The following is a 27439-nucleotide window of genomic DNA, read 5'->3' as shown; positions in this document are numbered from 1 at the left end:
TCCAGATTTTTATCTGGACTTGATCATATTATTTCTACAAACACCTAAAACAGTCTGGTTCACTGCAAGCTTGCTCTTAAAACACATACTGAATGTGTATGCATTGGCTATTAGGAATAGTCTGAGTGTTCAATTAGGGCTTGTCTATTTGATCTCAGTTTGAATTTTGAGTCACATGATTTATAATTTACATATTCTTTCCCTGATTATTAGCTTATACCCTGTCATGTGAGGCCAGCGTAATGCAGGCAGCTTGCAAGAAAACAGACTGCAGCCATCCTGCCAGTTACCCACTGGAGCTGATGCTGCATAAAATGGCATTGAATGTCAAGTTTATTTTTCCAAATTAATGTAAAATACAGACAGCACAAAAATGTTCAGGGCAAGTTAAGAAGATCTTAGTTGCAATGAAGACTCCTCCCCATCTAAAAATCAACAAAAGGATATTAAAGGTACTCAAACACAAAGACCACAACCTTGCTTCCACTCCATCTTAATAGAGCTAGGTCATTCATATGATCCAAAGGCTTCTGGGCAGGAATATAGGCTCCACGAGATCCAAAGACATGCAAATAGCAGAGGAGAAGCAGTATCATACTTTATAGAGAAAAGATGTTGGGCGTTTAAGCCAAAGAAAGAGACTAATTTTCTCCCATCTCCTAAGGAGGAAAGGAAAAGAGAACAGATCTGAAATGGAACTGGGATCAGCAATGGGGAGGAGGCCCAGATGAACAATAGCTCCTCCTGATACTGTTTGCCCATCTTTGAGTTTTGGAGATGAGAGCCTGGTGACTTGTTAAGCCATTTTAAAGGGCTGAATTTTTCTGAGAAAATAAGAGGATTTACGGGATCCCTGGGTGGCTCAGCGGGTTAGAGCCTGCCTTTGGCCCAGGGCGAGATCCTGGAGTCCCGGGCTTGAGTCCCACATTGGGCTCCCTGCTTGGAGCCTGCTTCTGCTCTCTCTCTCTCTCCCTCTCTCTCTCTGTGTCTCTCATGAATAAATAAATAAAGTCTTTAAAATAAAATACAATTCTTAATAAAAAATATTTTAAAAAAAGAAAAGAAGAGGATTTTATGCCTTGATTTACCTGGAGCCCAGATGGCTCTATCTTCACAGAATTTCTTTTAAAAATAAACTTCCAACAATATTACTTAGAAAATGAGCTAAAAGTGAGGTTTAGGCCCTCAAACACATATCTTACTGTAAGTGTTTACATTTCAGTGAACCTGTGATTTCTAAGAAATTAAAAAAAGTTTCGAATGTACTAACTCAAAGATACTCAAAAGCATTCCCACTCAAGATCATTTGGTAAAAGACTGGATATTTTTCTAAGGTTTGGCGATACCACTACTTAATTTTAGAAATGGTTAAAAGTACACCTTTGTATGCATTTGGAACTTATCAACAAGGCCAAGTTTAGGAAGAAGAGCTATTTAGGAACTACTCACTCCCTTTGCACCACATCCACTCTCAGACTCAGATGGTGACAAGGAATAAGAGGGACACCTCTGACCCTACAGAGATCATTGTCTCATTTAGTCTCCATCTAGATCCCCTATTGTTCAGCTCTTTCCATGGAAGCCACTTGATCTCTTCCTGACTCATGACAGGCAGCTCAGCCAGGACTGTGGGCTTCCAGGGACAGCCGAGTGGAGGAGTGCACCAGCAGAGCAGGAGCTAAAGGGACCAGTCCACAGGGACATTGGATAAACTGCATATTTGGTGCCAGTTGATACAGGTTTTCACCAGTGATTTCTTACAAAATAGGCAAGATGTTAAAAAAAAAAAAAAAAAGCCTTTTTAGTGCACATAGTAAACTCTTTATCTTGAATATGAACATGTGATAGGAAAAAAAATCCTTTTTAATACACAGTCTCTTCTAAGCAGAGTGAATCCTGGTAACTGTGGTATCTTTTGTTTGCTATGCACAGCTGAAATATTCATCTTCAGCACTAATGGCTTTGGACACTCTTGAAGCAGTATTAAACGGGGGTGGGGTGTGCAAGCTTGGAGTCGGAAGCTTGGAGCCACCCGGAGTGCTCTGCTGAGGACAGGGAGAGAAGGGTGGGAGTCACAAGGGGAAAGAAAGAGGGAATCACAGGGGCCGCAGAGCTGAGGAGAGACCCACGGGGAGCAAAGAAACCCAATGCGGAGTTTTTAAGGGTGTGGGTCTTGCTTCTACATTTCTATCTAAATCACAAATCAATATGGTCCAAGTGACAGTGTAGGGGTGCCAAAGTATTACCCTGTCCGAAGCAAAGGGCATCTCGGCCCAGCCTGCTCCCAGGCCCCATCACAGCAGGGCTTTCCCTGCTGGACTGTCCCTCTTTGCCTCCCATCTAGAGGGCACCTGCACCAGACGCTGCAGGCCGGGGCACACCAGGCTGGGGAGCAGGGTGGTGCCACATGAGAAGGGGGAGCTGGAAAAGTATGAGAAGAGGCTTTTCTCTGATTGAGATGGACTTCAAAAAGATCCCTTTATGGGGGCACTGGGTGGGGCAGTGGGTTAAGTGCCGGACTCTTGGTTTAGGCTAAGGTTGTGATCTCCGGGTTGTGATCTCAGGGTCCTGAGATCGAGCCCTGAGTCCAGCTCTGCAGTGAGTGCAGTCTGCTTGTTTCCCTTGCCCTCTGCCTCTCCCCCATACTCGCTCTGTCTCCCTCTCTCTCTTTCCCTCTAAGATAAGTTAATTAATTAAAAAAAGAAAAATCTTTTTTTACCTTTCTGAAAAATCTTTTTCTTAGTATGCTGGAATTCAAGCATATTAAGCATCAATAAGCAAGATGCATAGATTTTAGGGTGACTCTGAGGAGAAAAACAACATATAAAGAAAAGCACAACATAGAAAAGGACATAAACACTACTGCGGTGCCTATTGTTCAGTTAACCCACACAAATGGGAGACTTTCAAGTGTGAGGCCGGGAATGTCATTTCATTAGCTGACTAAAGATTTTAGGACCACAAAGAGTGTCCAGCTCAAGCTCAACATTGCCCAGAACGGCATTGCAATTGTGCAGAGTGCAGTGTCCTGCAGCCCATGCATCACTGCTGCAGGTGTGGCTGGGCGTGCTGTTCCCCGCTGAGCAGGTGCTCCTGGGCTTCACGGCTTCCATTCTGCTCCTCCACAGCCAGAGAGGTGAGCTTGATGAACTTGCCATAAATAATAAATGCCTTGGCTTCATATGCTGCGTTTGCCTTATTTTAAAGGCAGCATTTTCCCAGAAAGGATGAGCGACCCCAGGGGCGAGGCTGGCAAACTCTGGGCAGCCTTTTATCTGTTCTTGCAGCGCGATAATCTATGTAAACTTCCCAGTGATAATGGTATCTAGAATATGCATTTAGAGAACAGAATCCAGCCCAATCTTTCTTTTCCTTTTCTCCAGTGATGTAAGGGCAAAAGGATCGAGGCCCAGGTGATGTGTTCCTTCACCTCGCCACCTTCCAGGCTCCCGCACTCTTGGACGGTCTCCCTTGGTTCTCCAATAAGCCAGTGGAAGATCCAGACAGAACTGCCGACTCTACATTTCCACTAACATTTAAAGGTCAAGGTTCCTTGTGTTGTACATAATGCTATCTCCCTCCCACGGGTATGAGAAGGATGGCTGTGAGAATTACTGTGAGAATTACCTTTGCTCTCTGGGGCAAAAGGGCTTGATTTACTGCAATTCTGCTCACCACTTATGCTGAGATAGCTTGTTTCGTCAAATAAAGAGTCAAGGCAAATTAAAACCAAAGGATGAATTAATCCAGCTATGGTTTTTCACCTCTGCTCTTATTGATTTTAATATGTTTACCCTCTCAATAAATGAAGACTTCTAAAAGAACCGGATGAATGACATAAATAAGGATCCGGTTTTCAAACATTTTTTTTTTTTTTCCATAGCAGAGATGTTTTCTTTGATTGCTGGACCCTGGGTGCTCTGAAAGAAATTCCATCTCTGGGAAAGCCACTTGGCCGAGCTCCATTTAAATTTCCCTGTCTGAAGGAAGAATTTATTTTGGAGGAATCACATATTTAGTACGTACTTCTTTACAAATTCTCTCTCTTCTCCCTCTGCTCCCCCCACCCCCCCAAGCTCATGGGAACCTCTTTATCCAAGAGCTAAAAGCATCCCAAAGACATTCTGTTGACCTTCCAGGCAACTGCATTCCATTCCTTCATCATGAACTCACTGGGGATCCCTGGTGGGGGCTCACATCTGAAAATAACAGCAGCTTCCATTTACCCAGTGTTTATTGCATACCCAATGTTCAGCTGGGCACCTTGCTTACATGATCTCATTTGATCTCTGCCATGATCCTGCAGGGCAGCCATTGACTGCATTTTACAGATGAGGAACTGAGGCACAGACTGGTTTTGCAAGTGGTTCAGGGTTACATAGATCTCCAGTGGCCTGGGACAAAAATCCCGGCCTGTCAGACCAGAATCCACAAAAAGCTGCTCTAGGGATATATTGTTGCTTCTATACCCTTAATGATGAAACAGGTCAAATGCATTGTGTATTTACTTCCTAAAACATGTTTGTTTTTAGAGCTAAATGCCTGCCCTCATCCCAATGCAGGAGATTGATGGAAAGATTAATGTTATATTGTGTAAAGACACGAATAATTTCTATATAGGGACACACGAGGGCACTCTAACCTCCTCTCAGTTGAGGAAACGTTTTCTTCGTAGTTCCTCAGCTCAGAGCCTTGAATCCCAGTGCTGGTTCTGCTCTGATTACTTGTGTGAACTTAGATTGTAAATTCACACTGGAGGTCGGTTGCTCCATTTACAGATTTAGGAAAGGGGGGGGCGTGAAACGAGCCTCTCACTTAGGATCTCTTCTACCTTAAGAACTGGATGATTCCAACTTACTAACAGTTCATTAAACAGGGATTTATGACCCTGTTTTAACAAGGATTATTAGTCATTGCAAAGAAACAAGATCCGTTTCTTTCATGCTTACTATACTTAAGCAGAAAATGTGCTTATAAATTTAACTCACCATATTTGCAAAAAGCAAATCCATCTAGGCCCGAGGGTGGTCTTTTATTTATCTTTGGCTCATCTGAGAATTTCGTGAAACTGCTGGAGAAATTCTTGCCCTTCACACAGGTTCAGGTTCTCTTTTTCTCAAGGGCCACCTTATGGTTAGCTTGCTGTATTATCCGCACGTTAACTGAACGCACTAGCCAGTAGCTTGCTTCTAGTTTAGCATTTATTTATGTGACAGCTCCCTTCACTCCACCCGCTGGTGTCTGATTGCTTTGTGGGACAGTTTCATGCAATTTATTATGGGGACTTTGAAAAAAACACCTTTATAGTCACCTTGCTTGGTTGAAATTTTTCACAGGTCAGGGTTATTTTAAGATTTATTTGACAAGCTGCAGAAGGGTCGAGATCCAGGGAAGCTCCTCGGCTAGGTCCCCTCAAGAACAACAGTTTTTTTTTCCTCTCTTTCCTATAAATGAAGGACTAAGCCATGTACTCCGACAGAGGAAAGGGAAAAAGGAGGAGGGAAAAGCCTACAGGTAGCAGTCTAAATTGCACGAAATGACAGGTTTAAAGGGAATTTGGACATTACACACAGCAGGGAAAGTGAATGAAAACACACCCCACTCTGAAAGATGAGTGTCCTGACAAGCTTACACACCAGCTAAAAGCCTCTGCTGATCTTTAGGTATCAAGGCAGAAAGATCTTTTCTCTGCTGGAACCTCGCTGGGCGATTACTACACAGACCACTTAAACCACTGGGCTGCTTCTGTTCTGAGTCAATAAAAAGCCTCCTAGATGTTTAGTCTTGAAAAAAAAAAAAAAAGTGACTTATTCAGCCGGAACAGGTTATTGGGCAATGTTTCAAACACAACCATCCTCATGGGTGCTCAGGCATTAGAGTCCTGGCGTGGAAGCAAATGCCTCAGATGAAAAGAAAAGTACTCTCTATTACAACCAACAAAAGGAAAGGAACTGAAGTCACAGCCCAACACTGGTCCATCTCCAACTCTATAGGTGTCTCTTATTCAGGTGCACCTACATGAATTTGGCAAGACCTAGTTCTTACAGCCTAGTATTGTTATCAGGACTTATGCTGCAATTTGCTTAACTTCTCTGTACTTCAGTTTCTTCATCTGTAAAACGGAGATCACCGTATTTATATCACTGGGTTGTAAAGCTTAACCAGGCAGGTTTACATAAATCAAGTAGAGCAATATCAGCCACCACATAAATGTTTGGTAAGTGTTATGTGAGAAATCTTTTTCTATTATTCTGATTATTTTATTTTTATTTCATAAAGCCTTGGGACACCTTAAGAGAACCTTGCAATGCACTTGTAAGATTTTGTCCTACCCGAGGCACTGTGACTTTCTCTATGTCCTACTTTCTTCTTAAATTAGCTAGAAACATCTGCTCTTTATGCTTAAATTCTTTGTAGATATTTCAAGAGTCCACGTTTCTCTCTTTGGCTCCCTCCCTTTTTTGCACAAGATCCTTATTCTGAACCAGACACTGAGTATACAGAGGTGACCAAACACTGCTGGGTGCAGTGGAAAGCCAGGTAAACAGTCCCCATGGCATATAATATGTCCCCTAATGGAGGCGTGCACAGAAGGGGTACTGAGCTGTTTCTTGCAGGGTGGGCCAAGTGAAGTGGGGGCTGTTGGGAGGGAGGTCCTGATGGTAGAGGAAAGAACATATGCGCAAAGACTAGAGTCAGAGACCACATATTTTCTTCCAGAGTTTTCTTTGGCCTCCAAATTGTCACTGGCTCCCTACAGTCTATGAGCTAAAGCATGAGGTGCTCTGCACCACATTGAAAACCTCCCTCAATCTGCCCTAAGTCCATCTGCCCAGTCCTTTTCCACTGCTTCTTCCTGTCACTTGTACAGAGAGCCATGCCAGCTCTTGCTCTCCCATCTCGGATTTCATCCATCTGGTTCCCTGTGTCTGGAATGCCCCCCTCCCCACATCACAATCCTACCCCTCCTCCACCAGCTCCCAGGTGTCCTCCCAGGACAGCTGTCCTTTCACCCCCATCTGCAAGTAACTGCCCCCCTTTCCCAGGTCCCTAGCGCAGTTTCCTTGTTTCTTTACCGTGGCATTCACCGCCTTCTGCTTTGATTTGCTTTATTTGAACCTTAGTATCTCTCCTACAAGATTACAAACTAGGGGCACCTGGGTGGCTCAGTGGTTGGCGCATCTGCCTTTGGCTTAGGTCGTGATCCTGGGGTCCTGGAATCAAGTCTCGCATCGGGCTCCCTGCAGGGAGCCTGCTCCTCCATCTGCCTATGTCTCTGCCTCTCTCTGTGTGTCTCTCATGAATAAATAAATAAAATCTTAAACAAAAAAAGATTACAAACAACATCTCCTTAAAATTTTAAAGATTTCCTTTAGTATCTAGTATGGTGCTTGGTATGTATCAGGTGATCAAAAAGGATTGTGAATAATCATAATATCTCTATATCCAAAATTTATGCTTGTTTTGTGCTAAACAATATTCTAAGCACAATGCATGTGTTCTCATTCAATTCTTTTTTTTACTTTTGTGATACATTTTATTTGTAATACTATTAATATTAATGATAAGAATTTAAAATATATTTTAAATTTAAAAAATATTATTACTATTAATACTTTACTATACTGTATTTTTTTAATAAATTAATTTTTTATTGGTGTTCAATTTACCAACATACAGAATAACACCCAGTGCTCATCCCGTCAAGTGTCCCCCTCAGTGCCCGTCACCCACTCACCCCCACCCCCCGCCCTCCTCCCCTTCCACCACCCCTAGTTCGTTTCCCAGAGTTAGGAGTCTTTATGTTCTGTCTCCCTTTCTGATATTTCCCACACATTTCTTCTCCCTTCCCTTATATTCCCTTTCACTATTATTTATATTCCCCAAATGAATGAGAACATACACTGTTTGTCCTTCTCCGATTGACTTACTTCACTCAGCATAATACCCTCCAGTTCCATCCACGTTGAAGCAAATGGTGGGTATTTGTCGTTTCTAATGGCTGAGTAATATTCCATTGTATACATAAACCACATCTTCTTTATCCATTCATCTTTCAATGGACACCGAGGCTCCTTCCACAGTTTGGCTATTGTGGACATTGCTGCTAGAAACATCGGGGTGCAGGTGTCCCTGCGTTTCATTGCATCTGGATCTTTGGGGTAAATCCTCGTTCAATTCTTAAACAACTTTGCTGTATAGTAAAGAATTTGACCTTGCCCAGGGACACAGCTGGTCTTTTCCCTTGGCGGTCATCTCTGAAACCTTAGGAATAATTTGCCAGATAAGAGTATCTTTGTTTACCTGAGGACTTTGGGGGCACATTAGAAAGTCTAAGGATGAGATTTATGATGGTGGCTTTGAGTCATGTGGATATATGCTTGCCCCTGGAGGGGCTGGATCCTGAGGTCAGTCACGTGGAGTGGCTGCCGCGTATCAACACCAGGACAGTAGCACTGTCCACAGCTCCACGAGGCAGACAGCTGGAAGCTTCACATCTGCAACTCTCCTGATCTCTGCCTTGTATACCTCTTCACTTGGCCAATTTTAGCCTGTGGCTTTTAAAGTTTTTATTATTTTATTTATTCATGAGACACACACACAGAGAGAGAAAGAGAGAGAGAGAGAGGCAGAGAGAGGCAGGCTCCATGCAGGGAGCCTGATTAAAGATTTTTTTATTTTATTTATTCATGAGAGAGAGACACACACACACACACACACACACACAGAGACAGAGAGAGAGACAGAGAGAGAGAGAGAGGCAGAGACACAGGCAGAGGGAGAAGCAGGCTCCATGCAGGGAGCCCGACGTGGGACTCGATCCCAGGTCTCCAGGATCACGCCCTGGGCTGAAGGCGGCGCTAAACCGCTGAGCCACCTGGGCTGCCCCTAACCTGTAGCCTTTAGCTGTGATAAACAGTAACTGTGGGTATAAGAGCCTTCAGTGAGTCCTGTCGGTCCTTCCAGAAAATTATCTAGTAAAACTAAGGGTGAGCTTGAGGACCCCAAAACTGGCAATTGGTGTCAGAGTAGGGGCAGATTTATAGACTGTGTTTCCTCTAACCTTGTGCTTGGGACAACGCTACTATAATTATCTCCATTTTACAGATGAGAAAACGAAGGGACAGAGAGGTTACACTCTTTATTCAAGGTCACGTAACTAGTAATTAGGATTTGATCCTAGGTATCTAAAACAGAACCCACACTGTGAACTACTTCTCTATACTGTTTCTCACAGGTGTAAAAATTAAAAATAGAGATGAGGTCAGAAGTATTAAGAACAGTCAAAAAAATGAACATGTGTCTTTAAATGATGGAAATGTTAAGGGCAGATTTTGTAGAAAACATCTTGTGTTATGGATCAGGTATTTCATCTCTATGAATATTACAATAAATAGGATATGAACAGACTGTAATTTTGCACGTTAAGTCTGTGGCCTGAGCTAAGAACATACTCATTTGCAAAGTTACATATAAGAAGCGGGCCTTCTGGTTATTGAATGCAGCAAAAGATCTGCTTAAAAGAACAGAAAACTCTCTCAAGCCTCATAGAAAACAGACGCATTGTCATTTGCCTTTTTGTTTTGATTACCTATAGGTGACTCAGGTCACAAATCATCTGTCTGTGAGCTCAGCTGACTCCACCAATATTTAACTACTTTTCACTTTGTGCTTCCACAGCCTCTTATTCACACTTGATGAACGTGGGATACCTTGGGGCAATTATCTCCGTATCTGCCACTGACACCTGACTGTGAGTTTTCGAGGGTGGGAACATGCCTAATCACACCCGTGTCCCTAGAGTTCCTGAGTTTCTGGCACATAGTAAGCACTGAATACATACAAATAGAATAAATGCAAGCATCATTGCTTGAATAAAAACAGGTGTTTTGAGAGTTGCCTAGGGCAGGTAAACCTAGGTCCTCTGATCCTTTCTCAAACTTCTCTTTGGTCCATGCACCTTCTTTAAACAGGCGGAGTTCACCGTCTGCACGTCCTCATTCTCAGCACCTGTATAGCCCCAGTTCCATTTATCTCCATCTGTCCTTCTAGCTTGAGTTATTTGGGTCAACAAAGAGGAATATGTCAGAAAACACACAGGACAGAAATAAACCAGAAAGGATGACTAAAGAAGCAGCTACACTAAAACATCACGTTGAACAATTTAAAAGGAAAAGTCCCAGACAGCAGATTTCCTGTAACTCATGCCTGTGTAAATTATTTTCTAATTAACATCTCCTTGGGGTCTCCCATTTCACAAACCTGAATTAGGTTCTTGGGAAGAATGTAGCATTCGTTAGAGAATGTGACTCTGTGCTGACAAATGCAGAAAGGCTGAGGCACCTTTAGGATGTACAGCATCTAGCCAATGAGTCCAGGGCTCGAGATCTGGGGACCAGTTAGCAGATTCCCAAACCAAAGAGTAATGTCTGTATTTATTTATTTTAAACATTTTATTTATTTATTCATGAGAGACAGAGAGAGAGGCAGAGACCCAGGCAGAGGGAGAAGCAGGCTCCATGATGGGAGCGTGATGTGGGACTCGATCCCAGGACCCTGGGGTCATGCCCTGAGCTGAATGAAGGCAGACACTCAACAACTGAGGCACCCAGGCGTCCCAATAGTAACGTCTTTAAATCTTGTCAGCCCAAAGGGATAAACTTCACCTGTCTGACTGGAGTATTTTCCATTGGGCATGTGGGAGAGTATTAATAATAACTGTCAAACTGCCCACAAAATCTGAGAGGGCTGTGTGGCCATTTTAATTTTGAATCAGGTGCCTACTGAATTTAGAATTATTCACAATGTGACAAAGCCACTGGGTAAGGTACAACGCTGGAAAGCAGAGGATGCTGGTGAGTCAAGAGGCATCCCACTGTCTGAGGATCCACATTAGCCTGGGAATCCAGAGAGTTATTATCTGGTTTACCCCCCACCTGGCTGGATGGGCTAGACAGCTGGAGTAAATCACAGCTTTCCATGGTGCTTCTCAGACCTGGAATGTTGTCAAATGAGTTATTTATGTGTAAACCAAATACAAGCAGAGCTTCTCTTGTTCAAGGTCTGCCCCAACAGTTCCCACCTGTTGCCTGGAGAAGGGCACCAAGTGTCATCCAGGCTCTGAGGGGCACCATGAGAATTCCACTGCCCTAGATATTCTCCGAATTGGCCCCAACATCCTAGGATTTATGTGACTCAAAGGGGTTTAAATTCCATATATGGGAGGCATTTTAAAGCCCTCTACAGATGGAGGGTATCTATTCTCTTTTGAAAGACTTTCTCTTCCTCAAATGTCCGGTAGACTCTGATCCCCATCCCAAAGTAAGAGATTGCAGAGGTAATTCATTAATAAGAAATTCTTTCTCTATTTTGCTAATTATCCCTCTCCTTTGTCTTGAACAGATGACATTATTTCTGGTAAAGCAACACCTCTCAAAAGGCACTTGGTCATCCCCCCAATCCCTACCCCGATAAGACTTCTTAGTTCCAAGATAATCATGTTTTCTTTAACAGCTTCTCAGTTTTTAACACAAAAATGAGAATAACACAAAGGTTTAGAGGAAAACATTCAGGGTAGAAGAAAAAGCTATATTAAATTAAATATTCTACAACAAAATTCTCCTGCTTTTATTAAGCTTTCTGGTATAACCCAAGATGTGAGTGAAATAAATGGTATTTGCCTGGTAAAGTTACTAAATGTTTCCATTTCACAGCTGATTTGTGCTGTAGTGCACAGAGCTAACCTCAACTCCCACCCCCAAGCTGCCAATATGGTTGAAGAAATTATTAAACAAGACGCGATAGGATTCACGCAGAACAAGCTAACAATAGATGAGCTTTTGAGGGTCTCTTATCTGGGACTAGAAATTCTGGATAGAGTTCCTGAACAAAGTAAAATTTTAGTTGAAATCTAAAGGAAAAAAAACTATGAAAAGAAGAAAGACACTAACTTCAAACTCAAATCATCATATATTGGAAATAGTAGCTGTGGGTGAGGGTAGGGGATTGGGCAAATTGTCAAAAGACTGAGCTCTGAAATAATTTCCACTAGGCACTGTCTGTGCCCTTCTCCCAATTCTGATGTCCCACAGGTACCTCAAACTCAGGGTGCCCCAGCTTCCCTCCACCACCCCAACCCTGCTGCTTCTCCTGTATCCCTATTCTCACTCTCTGATTAATTGCCAAGTCCTGACGATACTTCCTCCGATCGATTTCCTGGGTCTTCTCTCTCCCTTCGTCCACACTGTCACTCTCCTCCTCGGGCCAGCATCCCCTCCCATGTGGATGGCCTCATCAACAACCTAACCAGTCCAGCTGGCAATAGACCTCCCAGTTCCAATATACTTCATGGACTGTAGCCAGAGTGGTCTTTCCAAAGCATAGCGCTGACTTCGTCATTCACCTGCTTAACGTCCTTCCCACCACTGCTGAGGTGAAGCTAAATGACTTTAACATGGCTTATTAGACCTCCCTGGGTCATGCCACTCACTCCTTGCCCCTCTCCTCCCTCCAACCTAGAGTACAACTACTGTGAGCATATCGGCTTGTTAAGTGGGCCATTCTCTCTTCGAGGTCTTCACCCATGTTATTTCCTCTCCCAGAACGCTCTCATCATTCCCAGTGCAGTTTATTCATCACTTCCTCTAAAAGGCATCTCTGGACACTCAAGTCTTGTTAAAGATGCCAGTGCCATATGCTTCTTCCAGCAGAAACTTCTACCTCCCCAATCATCCTACACAGTATATTGTGTTATAACTACTTGATTTGTTTTTTTAAGAACAGTTACTCATCACATGCAATATAACTTGATTAAATGCCCATTTTTCTAGGGCACCTGGGTGGCTCATTCGGTTATGTGTCTATCTTCAGCTCAGGTCATGATCTCGAGGTCCTGGGATCGAGCCCCACATTGGGCTTCCTGCTCAGCGGGGAGTCTGCTTATCCCTCTGACCCTTCCCCCACTTGCGTGCTCTGTCAAATAAATTAATAAAATCTTTTTTTAAAAAAGTCCATTTCTCCAACTAGATTGTAAGCTTCTTTAAAGGTGCGAACTGTGTGTAATGATCATCACCGAATCACCAGTGTCTAGGAGAGGGCCTGGCATATGAGAGGAAATCAATATATATGTATTAAATAGAAATGAAAGAAGTAGTAAGTTTCTTATATCTCTCCTCAGCATTCCTTTTTTTTTTTTTAATATTTTATTTGCCTGAGAGAGAATGGTAGGCAGAGGGAGAGGGAGAAGCAGACTCTCCACTGAGCAAGGAGCCTGATGCAGGCAGGACCCTGGGATCACGACCTGAGTAGAAGGCAGATGCTTAACTGATGGAGCCACCCAGGCACCCACCTCTCAGCATTCCTAATAACTGATATGGCATTTTGTTTCTCTGCACCCTTATGCAGTTATCTGGGGGCTTTTCACTCATTCCTGATCAAGTCATTTCAACGGCCGTTTTTCACCCTGGGATGATGTTTACAGTTTAATCTTAGCATGACACAGAGGACTCATTAGCCTAATTTTTCAGCCTCATCTCTGTTCCTCTGTTTAAATGAAATCTAAGTTCTGACCACGCCAGACTACTTGGGTTTCTTCAAGGTCACCCAGATCTCTTGCTCCTTGGTACCTCTGCATTGTGACAACCTTCCCTCTACCTGTTAACACCTGGCTATTTTCTATGTGCTCTTTCTGATTCAATCCAAGGCTCATTTCCTCTTGAAAGCCCAATCTACCAGGCTTCCTGCCTCGTCCCAGTAATGGAATTGGGAGTTGGCTTTCTGAGTGTTACAGTACCCTATGCATTCTTCTTCATAGTGTTTGAATTTTAGCTTTCTTCTCTTGTAACTTTGAATTCAGATCATTGTCCTGGCAGGAGGTACCCATTATATGAGCACTGTGTGTCAATTTGGCAGAAAAAAATTACAGGTGCTTGTTGACTCCTTTTGCTATACGTAATGAAAACCAAAAGAAGCAAAAGTTCAGGAAGGAGGGATGCTGTCTTCATCTCTTTGACCTTTTTTTCATCTGGTTTCAATTATATTTTATAAGAATATTGCTTTCAGCACATAAGCCTTCAAATCATACATGTTCATAAAATATTCATCTCAGTCTGACAGAGTCTAGGAATCATTCAGTTCCACCATTCCTGCAGACTGCTGTGCACTCCAAGACATTAGCATTACAGGGTCCAAACGTTTCCTATTTCTTCTTTTATTTTGATATTTGTAGGTCTGTACGGTGAAACAAAATAGTGACAAAATGTTCTCTGGAAAAAGATAATACCTTACAACCAACAGTTCTGGAAAAATTGGAAATTAAAGGAAAAAAACACCTGTTATTCTTTTAGAAAATTCTAGCTGCTTAGTAGACTATGAATCCAAGACCGCTGATACTTCATAAGTAGCACAACCTACACATCCCCTTAGAGCAGTGCTGGCCTCTGTGGCCAAACCCACGTTATCCTGGAGCTACTAGAGACCTACTAATGTAATCCTCCCAGGTACTGTTTGATTCTTATGGGAGCTCAGCAATATAATCCAAATTCTCAGAGCTGTGAGAAGCAGAGCCTCGCTCAGCCAGGCGTGTAACTGCTCAAATCAGCACCGTCACAGTTCTCCTCTACCTCGGTATGGTTCTTGACGTGTGTTCAAATCCTTTCACGCACACAAACACACCCACCTACTACAAGGTCTATAAATAATCCCTCCTCTGCAGGCCTGGTTTGAAAACTCTAATTAGGGTTACTCAGCATTTGTAAAGAGGTTCAAGCTTTTCCCAAAGGCAAAGCATTTCACTAACAGTTACTTCTTTCTGCCTGGATTTAGTTCTCAGGAGCTAGGGGGAGACTGGAACCAACCTGTCTCCTGGTGGGGGTGGGGGTGAGGGGGGTAGTCAGCTCAAATCTGTGATAGAAGCCAACTGTCAGCTTCAGAGGCACATCTGAAAGAGCAGCATGCAGGGGAAGGTGGCAGGCTCCTAGGATTTGAGATGTCCTTAGGCATGTTTTGCAAAATCTTTATCAAGAGAAAACAGCAACAGGCATTAGAATCTGGGCTCTCCTGAGGTCATAGCTCAGTGTGTGTGCTCTGGGCAATGGGTAATATGTGTGTGTTAGTGTGTGTGTTGGGGGCCATGTGTATGTTGCCAGGGATTGTGAGCCTATTCCAACGGCTGGGGAAAGAGTTATAAGGTATGTGTAAAGATCAATTCAAAGGAAAAAAAAAAGATCTATTCAAAGGAAAGTATTTTGGAACATCCCTACTCTTGAGCTGGGAACGAGACTGGGTTAGAAGGGCGAGCAATGGGGAAATGAGCAGAGGAGGAGCAAAGTTAACAGTATGCCCCTGTCACAGAGAGTTGCACTTTTCCCAAAGGCTTTGGATGGTTGGAGGTGACAGGGTTTGACAGCCGAATTTGGGATGGGGGACACAGTAAGGAGCTAAAGAGGATTTTCTGGCTCCCATCATCAGCTGCCCTCATGCTGCACTTAAGCCTCCCTTGGGACCCACATCCTGGGCAACTTGCCATGTATCCTCCCTTAACTGGAAGTCCCCTTGAGGGGGTGACCATTCAGGTTATCCTGATCTGATCAGAGAACACTGAGCCACACGGCTTAACTGGAAGGTCATCTCCCTAACTGGACTGTAAATTACCTGAGGGTATGCATTGATCTTATACTTCTTTTTGGTTGTGCAGTCCAGGTGCAGGTTTTTAATAAATCCATCATAATTAATTTAAATGACACATTATTTTGTGACAGGAACTCTTCTAAGCCTGCTATATGAATTAATTTATTTAATTGTCACATTAACTAAATGGTGTAGTGCCATTACTATCTCTGTTTTACAGAGAAGGACTATAACACAGAGAAGAAGTAAATTTGCCCAAGGTCACAGTCCTGAGGCAAAGAGCTGAAGTTCAAATCCAGGCAGAATGGCTCTCGCATTAATGCTCTAAACCGATCCATGGTTTGTTCTGCTTCCTGCAGACACATGGGATCCCTGAATTCCTTGTGGCTTTTGCATGATTGGGGGGCACCAGTGGGGAAGTCTAAGGAAGTGATGAGCCTCCTTAAAAAAGACCTACTGATAAGAACACCAAAGTCATAGCTTCTTTTTATTCCTCACCATGGCCACCCAGAGAAAAAATGAAAAACACCAAAAATGTACTCCCACTTAAGATTCTATTTTGGTTCCAGAAGACTGTTTTTTCTTGATTGGGTCAGCCGTGGTAGACTCTGCTTGATCCTTGGTTTTCCACAGCCTCAAATCCTCTAGGAGGATGGGTTTCTATCTAGGGCCAATTCATGACTCACGCTATCCGCAAAGTGGAGCCTTTGACTTCTTGTTCCACAATGTATGTTACGCCCTTTTGGGTCTCCAAATCTCTTTTAGAGGCACCAGACCTAATAAAACTTCCAACAGCAGGATTTGAGTCATGATCCCTTCATCCTGCCCCCGTCGTAACCTCATTGTCCATATGTCACACGTGTAGGAAGTGAGAAGATCTACAGAACTCATGAAGTGGTCAAAGGCAGAACTGCATGGGGCAAGGATAGAATTCCAGAAAGGTCAAAAAGAAGGGGATGGCCATCAGGAAGATGAGAAGAGAGAACGGTCTGGGAACTGGAGAGCAATGAGGAGCATCTGAGCAGGGGTTGACACTGGAAAGGGAGAGGCCAGGTCAGTGGAAGGAAGGTGAAGAGGGGAACAAGAAATGAGAGCCGGCTGAGGCTGAGGCCAGACAGGAAACATGAGAAGCTCAAATGTGACAAGGGAAGGGAGAAGGCAGAAAGGATGCGGGAGAAAGAACTGTTCCTAGGACACAGGTTACACAGAATCCTGCCTCTCATTCTCCTGACCATTTTGCTCTGCCTCAGAATTTTCATTTCCAATGGGGCTCAGTGATGAGCCTTTATCTAGAGCTATGGGAATATTATGCAGAAGTAACAAGACATGGTTGGAAAATGTTCAGGTGTCTTCATATGGCTTTTTCGCCAGGTAAACCTAACTAATCCATTCAGTTTAGCTCTGATTGCAATTGAACATGAAGGCAGCTGCAAACAAGCCACTCTCCAGCATCCTTACTCTCTGGCTCCTTGCTTTCAATCATCCACTTGTCACCAAGGACCAAGCTGCCACCCCGTACTAGGACCTAGGATTATAAAGAAAAAGAAGTCATACTCTCTGAGTGCAAGTTGCTCACAGATGATGTAGAAGACAGCCAAAAACCACAAGGTGCTCAGAAGTGCTATGATAAAGGAACAAAGCATTACAGAGAGGCAGGGAGAAAGCCCTCCAACCATTTCCCATATACCCCCACTCCTTAACTTAACTGGTTGATTTTATCAGGAAAGTCCCCTTCCAACCCAGACTGCCTGCCTAGCCTTGATATTTTGACCATTCTCCAAATCTTGGGTCAAATGTCATATTTTTTCAGCAAAGTAGTTCCTAATCTGAGAAGTAGGAATTAAACAGGAATTTATCTTTCCATTCTATGTGCTTCTATAACACCTTCTTTATATCTCTGTTTTAATATTTATCCCAATTATTTTTAACTATATATAGTGATTTATATATTTAAAACCCTAGATCGTAAGCTCCTTCATACTAGGGTTTATGCCTGATTCAGATTTGGGTCTCCCCCAGGCCTGAGCATGGAGGTTTCTTAAAATGTACTCAGGGTCAGTTTATTTAGAGTAATTAACCTACAATTCCTTTTAGGATGCTAAAGTGAGAGGACCCTGCTTCATTCTGGCTGTTGTGAGTACTTGTTTGCACATGCCACAAATAATTTCTTGTTTTACAGAGACATAAAAGAACTGGCTTTTAGACCTAAAATGATTCATTCTTCTCATCTCTTTTCACGTTTGGACAAAGAACGCGTATTTTAAAAAAAAGCCTCCAACTAATCAAAGAATTTTTAATTTGGAGAAGACTCTATATTTCATTTAATCTCATATCTTAATTACAAATGAGGAAACTAAATCCCAAGAAATTCAGATACTTCTTCAATATCACACAGCCAGAATCAACAGTATCGAATTTCTCAAGTACAAGGCTTTCTTCAATAGACCAAACAGTTTACCTTCAAGAAAAAGAAGGGGAAAGCATGGCTTAAAAAAGAAAAGAAATAAAATATAGAAAAAGAATTCACTGAAAACTATACACATGATAGCAAATTTTTTTCCTATCAGCCCATTTGCCCATAAAGAATATCATGCTTCCACTAACATCAGTGAAAATGTTTGTAAAGCTTTACTTTAGGGCAGCCTGGGTGGCTCAGCAGTTTAGCGCCTGCCTTTGGCCCAGGGTGTGATCCTGGAGACGCGGGATCCCTGCATGGAGCCTGCTTCTCCCTCTGCCTGTGTCCCTGCCTCTCTCTCTCTCTCTCTCTCTCTCTCTCTCGTCTCTCATGAATAAATAAATAAAATATTTTTTTAAAAAAAGCTTTAATTTAAAAAAATCTGACTTCTGCAATTTCCAGATCCTTTACCCTTGGGGTCTCCAATCTAAAGAGTTGGCAGTGAGATTTGTTCTGAGTTTCTTCTCCACTATATTTCAATACATTTGAGTGATACTGGCCATTAACAGGTGCTCTTAACAGTTGTGTAAGTAAAATAATACATCAAAGCTTTGCTGAGAGGCGCACATTCACACATGTTCTCTCCCATCACGACTTAGGCAAATGCGGCAGATGCACTCAAATTTAATGTAGTTTACTCCATCTCAGTTCTGCTGTTGTTGCCAGAACCCTTGCCTTTTCCCTGAACTTCTCCAGGTCAATGCTGCCCCCCCACCCCATCCTGGACAGATCTGACACAGTTTTACAGACACCTGATGGCTAGCACACAGGAGCACATGTGTGCATGCACACCACACAAAATAGGCCTAAGCAATAAACTCAAATTTAAAACTTCCTGGGTTCCAATTCTAAACAGGGCTATATATATATACATACATACACACACACATATTGTATATATAACACATATAAACATATATAATTGTAAACATGGAAATACATATATTACTCAGATATATAATATATACACATATATGTCTGTCTCTATCTCTTCACAGTGATACATAACCACTCAGATAAAGAACACCTAGTCTTAAAAATTATTTCATTTGCAGCAGAGGACAGTCTATGAAAACTGTTTTAGTTAAGAGACTACCACTCCCTCCCCCAGGAAACACACACAGCTGCTCTGCACTCCCCCAGGCCCCCTGAGGGGCACAGGGATAGTGCAGGGCTTTTGGAACCAATGAGATGGGGGCTTAAATGTTAGTTCTGTTATTTGCCATTTGTGTGATCTTAAAAAAGATTACTTAGCCTCTGGACAACACCACTTTTCTATTTCCGAAATGAGGATATCAGTACCTATCTTGGAGGTGTAGAGACCTGAGGTGATGTTTGCCAGTGGTAGCACTTAGTAAAAAACTATTATGATGAAGGTGATCATGAAGGGGAAGAGGGAGAGGGGAAATGAGGGAGGAAGATGATGGATTCCACTTCCTGAATGCCTTCTGTATTTCAGAATTTCTCCACAAGGCTTAGCAGAACTTGACTGCTAGTCATTAGCTAGGGAATATTAAGCTTGAGGGAAGGGAAAGGAAATTGGTGTGTGTGGGGGGGTGCAGAATTGCGTGTGGGGGTTCCATAAATGGCTAGCACTACATGTGATTCTCCTGTGTTGCACACATACACGCATACGTTCATGTCCCTTCCACTGCTGGGAAGAGGGCACTCACAGAAGAGAATTTAGCATGTTGAGGGGTCAAGGTCATTTTTTATTTTTCTTTCTTTCTTTTTCTTTTTCTTTTTCTTTTCTTTTCCTTTCTTTTTCTTTTCTTTTCTTTTTTTAATTTTCCTGCACAGAAGGACCAGACTTCACAAAGTAGGGTGAACAAATTCCCATGTCCTCCATGGTGACTAATCATATAGCATTTCTAGTTACAGCAGCAGGCTCTGGCTCTTTGCCCCCTTCCCCTGGCAGTTCTAGTAACTGTGAGGTACCCTATAGATTGCAAGAACAAATGCCCAGCTCCTTTCTGGAGTCACGGTGTCAGAGCGCACAGCCAAGCCACAGGCGGAGCTGCTGCTGTGGTTTGACCTGCCCGTCCAAAGTCCAACAGGAAGGAGGAAGCCCCAACCTACCCGGACGTGCCCTGAATGACAGAGCCATTTAGGCCAGCCGAAGATGCCAGGCTGTTTGCAAACACACACTACCTGCCATACCACATGACCAAACAATTCCACTGGAAAGCCTGAAGACAAATGACTAATGTTAAAAGAAGCCCGTGCATCATTTCAGTGATGATTCCACAGGCATCAATTAAACATGGAAAAGACCTGTTCTGAAGCATGACCATCTGGCATTTCCCAAGGAGCCACAGCCAATGGCTGATAAAACACCAGTGATCATAACTATAAAGACATTTAGCAGCCCTCTCCTTGCTCAAAAGCAACAAGAGCTCATCAGGACAATGAACCTGGAAGACCTCCAAAAGAAGAGGCAAGTAAGGAAAAGGCTGCATCCGAAGCCAGCTCTGCTCTTCCTCATGCATAGAAAGCAAAGATCTGGGTTGCATGAGGTCATGCAAAAAATCAGACTGCTCCCAAGGATGCTTGGGAGTTTGTCTGGTAGTCCAGGGGTGAACGTCAATTGTTATGTCTCCAGGTGAGAGAGAACATTGGCAGTAGTCCATTCCCTGCTCCTAGGGGTGCTTTTCAAGTACAGGCATCTGGGGCTTTGCCCAGAGCAGCAGACCCAGATCACTGTAGGCCAAACATCCTTCCCTAGAAACCATTACTTCACCGTTTTTGAGTGGAAGCAAGAGGACAAATTTAACGAGAGAGATACCAAGGCTTAAAACCCCTGGGAGAGAAACAGTGGCTGGAGCAGAAGTGCTCTTCAAGGCTTCGGTTCTGGATCAGTCAGGCAGACACCTGTGTGTATATATAGACAAATCTTCAAACACCACCTCATCACACCTAATGACTGCCTGTGACCTCTGCGGAGCATCTGTATTCTCTACTTCTGGCTTTTCCAACAGCACAAATATGGGTCTTTACACTCAGTCCTGGTTCTCAATCTATTCCCTAATGCTAGTCTTTGTTTGTTTGTTTGTTTTTTTCCGACAGGCAAGGTCAGATAAATGAGAAAGAAAATACTTTTCAGTTTTAATTTTGATCCAGATCTAAAATTGTTAAATGACTTTTTATTCATCACTCTCCATCTCTCCCCTTTTTGCCTTCAGTGATTCAGGTAAATGCCCTCTCCCCTCCGCCCCCCCATCACGTGGCCTGGTTCCCCCAGGAAGAAAGTCAACATTCTTAGAATGAGGCTATCAAGTAAAAACAAAACAAACAGAAACAGAAAGACGCAAACAGACAGACAAACAAACAAACAAAAAAATGGTGCTTCCATTCTCCCCGGTCCCTTTGGCCAATGATGCGGTGTGCTTAAATCCGTTTACAGCAGCTGCTTGGGTGTTAAGTTTTGGGCCGTTACTGAAGAGGTTTACTAAGGTCCCTGCCAATTGTCGTCGCAGCACAACAGAAAAGCAACCCAAGCCCTTAGTAACGATGACACTACAATGGCAGAAGCAAACGGGGGTGGGCACAAGTAGGAAGAGAAGAAGAGTACCTGGGATTGCCAGATTGGAAAGGGGGACGTTGTGGAGGTGAGCGGGCAGCGAGGCCATCCAGTCGGCGTTGCAGACCTCCGATGATGTCTTTGTCCCGCTGGGGTTGGGGGAGCAGATGGTCCCCATCCTGAGTTTCCTCCTTACCTTCCTAACTGCTAGCATCCCTCTTTGTCAGTCAACAAACTGCCCAGGCTCAGCTCGGTGCCACTCACTCGGAGAGCATCGTGGCCCGTCGGGGCCACCTGGGTCGGGCCAGTCTTGCAGAAAGACCTGCCGGCCCGGGACGCGGGGCGCAGAGGTGGCCCCCCGCCCCCCCCCTGCAGCCCCGCAGCCCCGCAGCCCCCGCCCTCGCCGGCCCAGCCGCCCTGCCCCTCCCCTAATCTGCTCAGAGCTGGCTCCGTTAAACTTCTTACGTGGCCCCCAGGAGCCGGGGCCAGGTAGGCCCGGGGCAGCCACGCCCGCAGCCGCTCACACGACAGGTGCCCCCGCGCTCACGGCCGCGCCGGAGGGTCGGTGCCCCGCGAGCGCCCGGACGCGACCTCGGCGGCCAGACCTGCGCCCGGGTGGGCGGCCCCGGCGGGCGCGGACGCTGCGGCCCCTCCTCCTCCTCCCCCTCCTCCTCCTCCTCCTCCCCCCGCGGCTTCCCGGCTCACGCTCCCCCTGCCCTGCGGCTCCGCCACGGCGCCCCGAGCTGCAGCCGGCGGCCCGCGGACCCCGGCGGCCCCGCCCCGCCCCGCACTGCCGGGCAGATTTGCCGGGCTGCGCGGCCCGTGATTGGCCGCCGGCGGGGCGCGCTCCGATTGGCTGCCTTGCGAGCGCCCCGCCCCCGGCCCCGCCCCGGCCCCGCCCCCGGCCCCTCCGCCCCGCAGAGGTGCCCGGCGCCCCGCGCCCGCCCGACCTCCCGCCTCCCTCCCGCGCAGCCCGCACCCCGAGGTTGAACGCGAGCCCAGACGTTTCTCCCCTTGCACCTTTCTCCTCCCCGCGCACACGCGCTGACAGTCGCAGAGCGTGTCTTGCATGTCCAGTAAAACCACAGCAGCAGCCGCGGAAAACACGGGAAGTGAAGAAGCCGAGAGAGGGGCAGTGTGTCACCCTCAAGGATGGTTTGTTGCGACCGCTAGGAAGGTCTGCTTTGCACAGCACTTGTCCCCATTTTTCCAGAGGACGGGATGATGGTTACTTACGGTGGTGATTATTCTGGTATTTGAAACCTTCTTCCAAATTCTTTGTCCCATTTGCTCTTCACGGGACCCCCAAGGAGCAGGGAGGCTTGCGGGTAGGATGCCCTTTGGGCAGATGAGATGGAAGTCCCGGGGCACGCAGGGAGCCGTTCGTGTCCTGGCAGTTATCTGCAAAGGCCATTTAAACAAAACAAACAAAAAAGCCCAGAGGCTTGCAGGCACACAAACTCGTTTCCCTGCTTTCTGCAATATTCCCTACTCCTTCAAGTGGTGCTTTTTCATGGTGGTTTACAATAGGGTCTCTGATGATAGGAGAACTTGCACATCAGTAATCACTGAAACATCTTGGCAGGCAGGTAGAACAAGAAAAGCACCCTGAGCCCTGATCCCGGGGCCCTGGAGGGCTTTAGGTCTGGCCACTCCTGGGTGACTCCGGAGGGGCTTCTGTGAAAAGCAAGCAGCAGGCTTTGCAAAAACTGACATTAAATCACTGAAAGGCCCCACTGGACACCAAGGTGACTCCAGCCCCAATGCCTGCACCCCAGCCACCTTTAGGCGCACATAACTCCTGCTGCATATTGCCCCCTTTTGCCTTTACTAAAATGTCCTTTTCCAGGCTATTCTGTTTTTTTAAATAATAAGTGTATTTTTATTGGCGTTCAATTTGCCAACATGCAGAATAACACCCAGTGCTCATCCCGTCAAGTGCCCCCCTCAGTGCCCGTCACCCATTCACCCCCACCCCCCTGCCCTCCTCCCCTTCCACCACCCCTAGTTCATTTCCCAGAGTTAGGAGTCTTCATGTTCTGTCTCCCTTTCTGATATTTCCTACCCATTTCTTCTCCCTTCCCTTCTATTTCCAGGCTATTCTTAACATTCATTTAAGCCTTCCTTAAAAGCCACCAAAAGCCACCCCGTTTCTCCCTGCAGAGAAGGGCCTGTCCTCACCCGAGTCCACACAGGGGAGGGAAATAGAATTGCTTTTGTGTAAATTATGTAGTCCAAATTTTTTTAAATCTTCGCCTTAATACTTGTTTTTTTGTTTGTTTGTTTGTTTTATTTTGAATGGTCTGCCATCAAAATTGTTTTGTTTTTTTTGTTTTTGTCCCCCCCAATTAAAGATTTATGAAGGCTTTTGGTCTCCCTGGGAGTGGGGCTGAGGCATGGAGGCATCCAGGGCTTACCTGTACACTGACTTGAGACCAGTTCAATAAAGTGCACACCTTAAAGAAAAAAAAAATTATTGCCCTTTGAGCTGCATAGAATTATCGGAAGTTTGTTTGTTTGTTTTGTTTTAGAGGAGTATCCCTTGGTTAATAAAAAGAAAATGTACACTATTTATCATATATCTTCGGTGTTTAAATGGAACTCCAATACAGTGCTCTTTTTTTTTTTTTTTTTTTTGAGTACACCACAGGATATTGAGAATGTCACCTGGTTGAGTCCACAATTTTTTATTCCTCATAGAAAAAAATCACTCTAAAGGAATATTCCAACATTTACTTTGGAAATGTTCCCTTTCTGGGCTTTCCTTGAGCTTAAAACCCTTTTTAAAAATTCCTAAATGCAAACAAAGCTTTATGGAAGCTGACTAAGACAAGCAAAATGTGTTCTTGAAGCTCTATTGTGGAATGCTAATTTCAATGCCGTTTTTCCTTTTGATTTTTTTTTAGCTCTTAGTGGAAGGAGTGAGCATATTAAGAAAGCATTAAAGGGATCCTGGGTGGCACGGTCAGTTAAGCATCCAACTCTTGGGGTCATGATCTCAAGGTCCTGAGACTGAGCCTCAACTTGTGCTCTAAGTTCAGCCCAGAGTCTGCTTAAGATACTCTCTCTCTCCCTCTGCCCCTCTGTCCTCCAATAAATAACTTTTTTTAAAGAAAGCTTTAAACTTTAGACTTAGAGACATCACTGGGTGAGAACTGAAAAAAACAAATAAGTGGAATCACTTAAGATGAGAGGTTTTGTATCTCTAGGAAACTGGCAACTTCTTTGATCACAACTACTTGACTTTGCCAAGAAAACAGTTCAAAAGAAGGCAACACTCTTCGTATATTCTTGAGTCAGTCCTGGAAGAAATCTTGGAGATGAAATCACAACATGTAGTACAGTACTTGGCATATAGCAAGTGCTCGATAAATGTTTCTTAGAAGGAGACAGATGCTTGGTAAAACATGTTCTGCGGGGTTCTAGGTAGTGTCTTACAGCAGTGTTTTTCTAACGGTAATGTGTAAATCCATCACCGTCTGATTACATTATTCTGAGATGGACCCAGATTCCATATTCCTAAATTTCCATCTATGCTGGTTCAGACCATACTTGTAGGTAGTAGTGTTTTAGAGAATAGACTCATGTTTGATAGGTGGGAACTTGTATTGCTTTTTCTCTTTCTTCTCCAAGGTTTAATAATATTTTCACTTATATTAAAACTTATATTAAAAACTTATATTAAGAATCTCAGCTAAGAGGGGCCCCTGGGTGGCTCAGTCATTTAAGCAGCCTGCTCTTGATTTTGGCTCAGGTCCTGATCTCAAGAGTCCAGGGATAGAGCTCTATGTTGGGCTCTGCACTCAGCCCGGAGTCTACTTCTCCCTCTCCCTCTGCTCCTCCCCCTGCTGTGTGCTTACTCTCTCTTTCTCCCTCTCTAAAATAAATACAATCTTTAAAAAGAGAGAGAGAGAGAGAGAGAGAGAGAGAGAATCTCAGCTAAGAATCTGTAACTATAAGAGATTAATTTTTCTCTCATGTAATGTAATGGAAACCAAATTATCAGTGGGAATTTTATACTATGCCACAGGTATTCCAGGATGAATAATTTTAAAATAAAAGTAATATTTAGGATTTGGCTAAGCAATATTTTCTTACATGCTTCACTATGAACGTTGCTGAAGGGTTGGAGGACTAACAGAAGGAGTGTGATAATTACAACAGAATGGAGTGCTTCTCAAGTACAAATCGTTCCACTAGGTGCTAGGAATGGAGGAAAAGTTAGGTGAAAGTTGGCATCTTAGGAACCTCAGATAGTGTATAATTCAGGAGAAAAGAGAGTGAAATATGTGAAGTACATGCTGTGATGTCACATGGAATGAAAGGATAATGGAGACATGTAGGTACGATCACCAGCCCCGTTGACAAAGGACACTAGAGCTTAGAGACTACACAATTCTAAGATCTCATAGCTAGTCAGTGGCAGAGCTGTGACTCCAAGCCTGTTGCTCATTGGGCCAGTGGCACAATCATAATGGTAACATCATATGTTACCGCTGAGTAACCCGGTAAAGGTTGTTTATGACCAAAGTAGATTAAAAAGTTTGAAATTTTTTTTCCCTTGTAGACAAAACAGGCCATTGCAGGTTTTTGAGGAGTAAGATGACTCGCATCGTCTTTAGGAAGATAAGTCTGATGTCATGAAAAATGGTTGGAGAAATACAGTCTTCCAAGTAAATCACTGAAATCAGTTATTTAAACAAGAAAAAAGTGAGAAAGCTTGTTGAAGCCCTGGCACACAGACACTAAATGCATGGACTTTCTTAATTATGCTGCTTGCTTCCCCATCCCCACTTCTCACCTCCAAGACCTAGAATTCTAGGGCCCTAGTGGATGGTCTGACTAGCTCTGAAATTATTATTATTATTATTATTATTATTTTGGTCACTTGAAAGTCTTATTAAATTGTTCAGCCATTTCTTGTTATAGACAACCAAATCTGTTTCCAGGAGCATATCTACAAAGTTAGTTTCCTTTTCTGGAAATTTTTCTCAATAACTTGATCAAGGGCCTCACTGAATTCCTGAAGCTGTGACTATGGGCTTTGCCATCTTTGGGAAGCTACATTATATTTCACAAGTGTCTGAGATGGTTCATGTTCTTTGGGATCGTGTCATAAATGAATAATGAGGGTCCCAGCAAGCACCCCAAAGAGCTTGCCATTTGGACATGTCTGGTTGGTGGGGCAAGATAGCTTGGATTTTACTTAATTGAAGACACCCTAGGAAGCACAGAGGAAAAACATTGACTTAATGACACGGCGGCTCGGGCTGTCTCTGGTCCCCAGATCCAAGCCTCTGTGCTGTCTTACTTCCTAGGATGTGTCCTACGTGGCAAAGGAACAGATCTCAATGAGAATCAGAATCCAGGCACTTTGTTTGGTCCGGGGACATTGCCTAGAGGAGAATGAGGTGATAGGATGCTTGGAGTTCCACAGGCACATTTTTTTTTTTTCTCCTGGCTGGAGGGTGTGGGGTGAGGGAGAGGCAAAAGACTGACACGAGGAGCCAGGTACACGAAAGCTGGGATGTAGGCTGCTCTGTTTTGTGTCTCACATCAGCAGAGTTTATCCCTAGCCATTCCCAACCATCTTTCCCCAAGTCAAGCCAAAAAATTCTGCGATAAGGATCAGAGTAGGATGGAGAAATATCATCAACGTGGGTGGTGTTGGGGACATGATGACAGCAGCAGCAATTACCTCCAGGAAGAGTGACATCATCATAGCAGCTCGAGCCATTCAGGAGCCTGCAAGGAGAGGGAGGGAACCGAGCGCATTGCCTTGTGAACACTACTTGGTACAGCTCAGACTTTCCTGACATCGAGGGCAGGATGAGGCT

General features: G+C 44.2%; 1 protein-coding gene across 1 annotated transcript in view; it reads right to left on the bottom strand.

The window, feature by feature from the left end:
- Positions 1-21984, bottom strand: part of PLCXD2 (phosphatidylinositol specific phospholipase C X domain containing 2) — a 49185-nt gene extending 27201 nt beyond the window's left edge. The window contains exon 1 of the mRNA XM_038582781.1: positions 21654-21984. Within this exon, the coding sequence (XP_038438709.1) occupies positions 21654-21816 (163 nt within the window). The 5' untranslated portion in view covers positions 21817-21984. The remainder of the gene's footprint in view (positions 1-21653) is intronic.
- Between the last annotated feature and the right edge of the window lie 5455 nt (positions 21985-27439).

The sequence above is a fragment of the Canis lupus genome, chromosome 33 (assembly GCF_011100685.1).
Source record: "Canis lupus familiaris isolate Mischka breed German Shepherd chromosome 33, alternate assembly UU_Cfam_GSD_1.0, whole genome shotgun sequence".
Classification (NCBI taxonomy): domain Eukaryota; kingdom Metazoa; phylum Chordata; class Mammalia; order Carnivora; family Canidae; genus Canis; species Canis lupus.
This window is presented reverse-complemented; position numbering and strand designations above follow the sequence as displayed.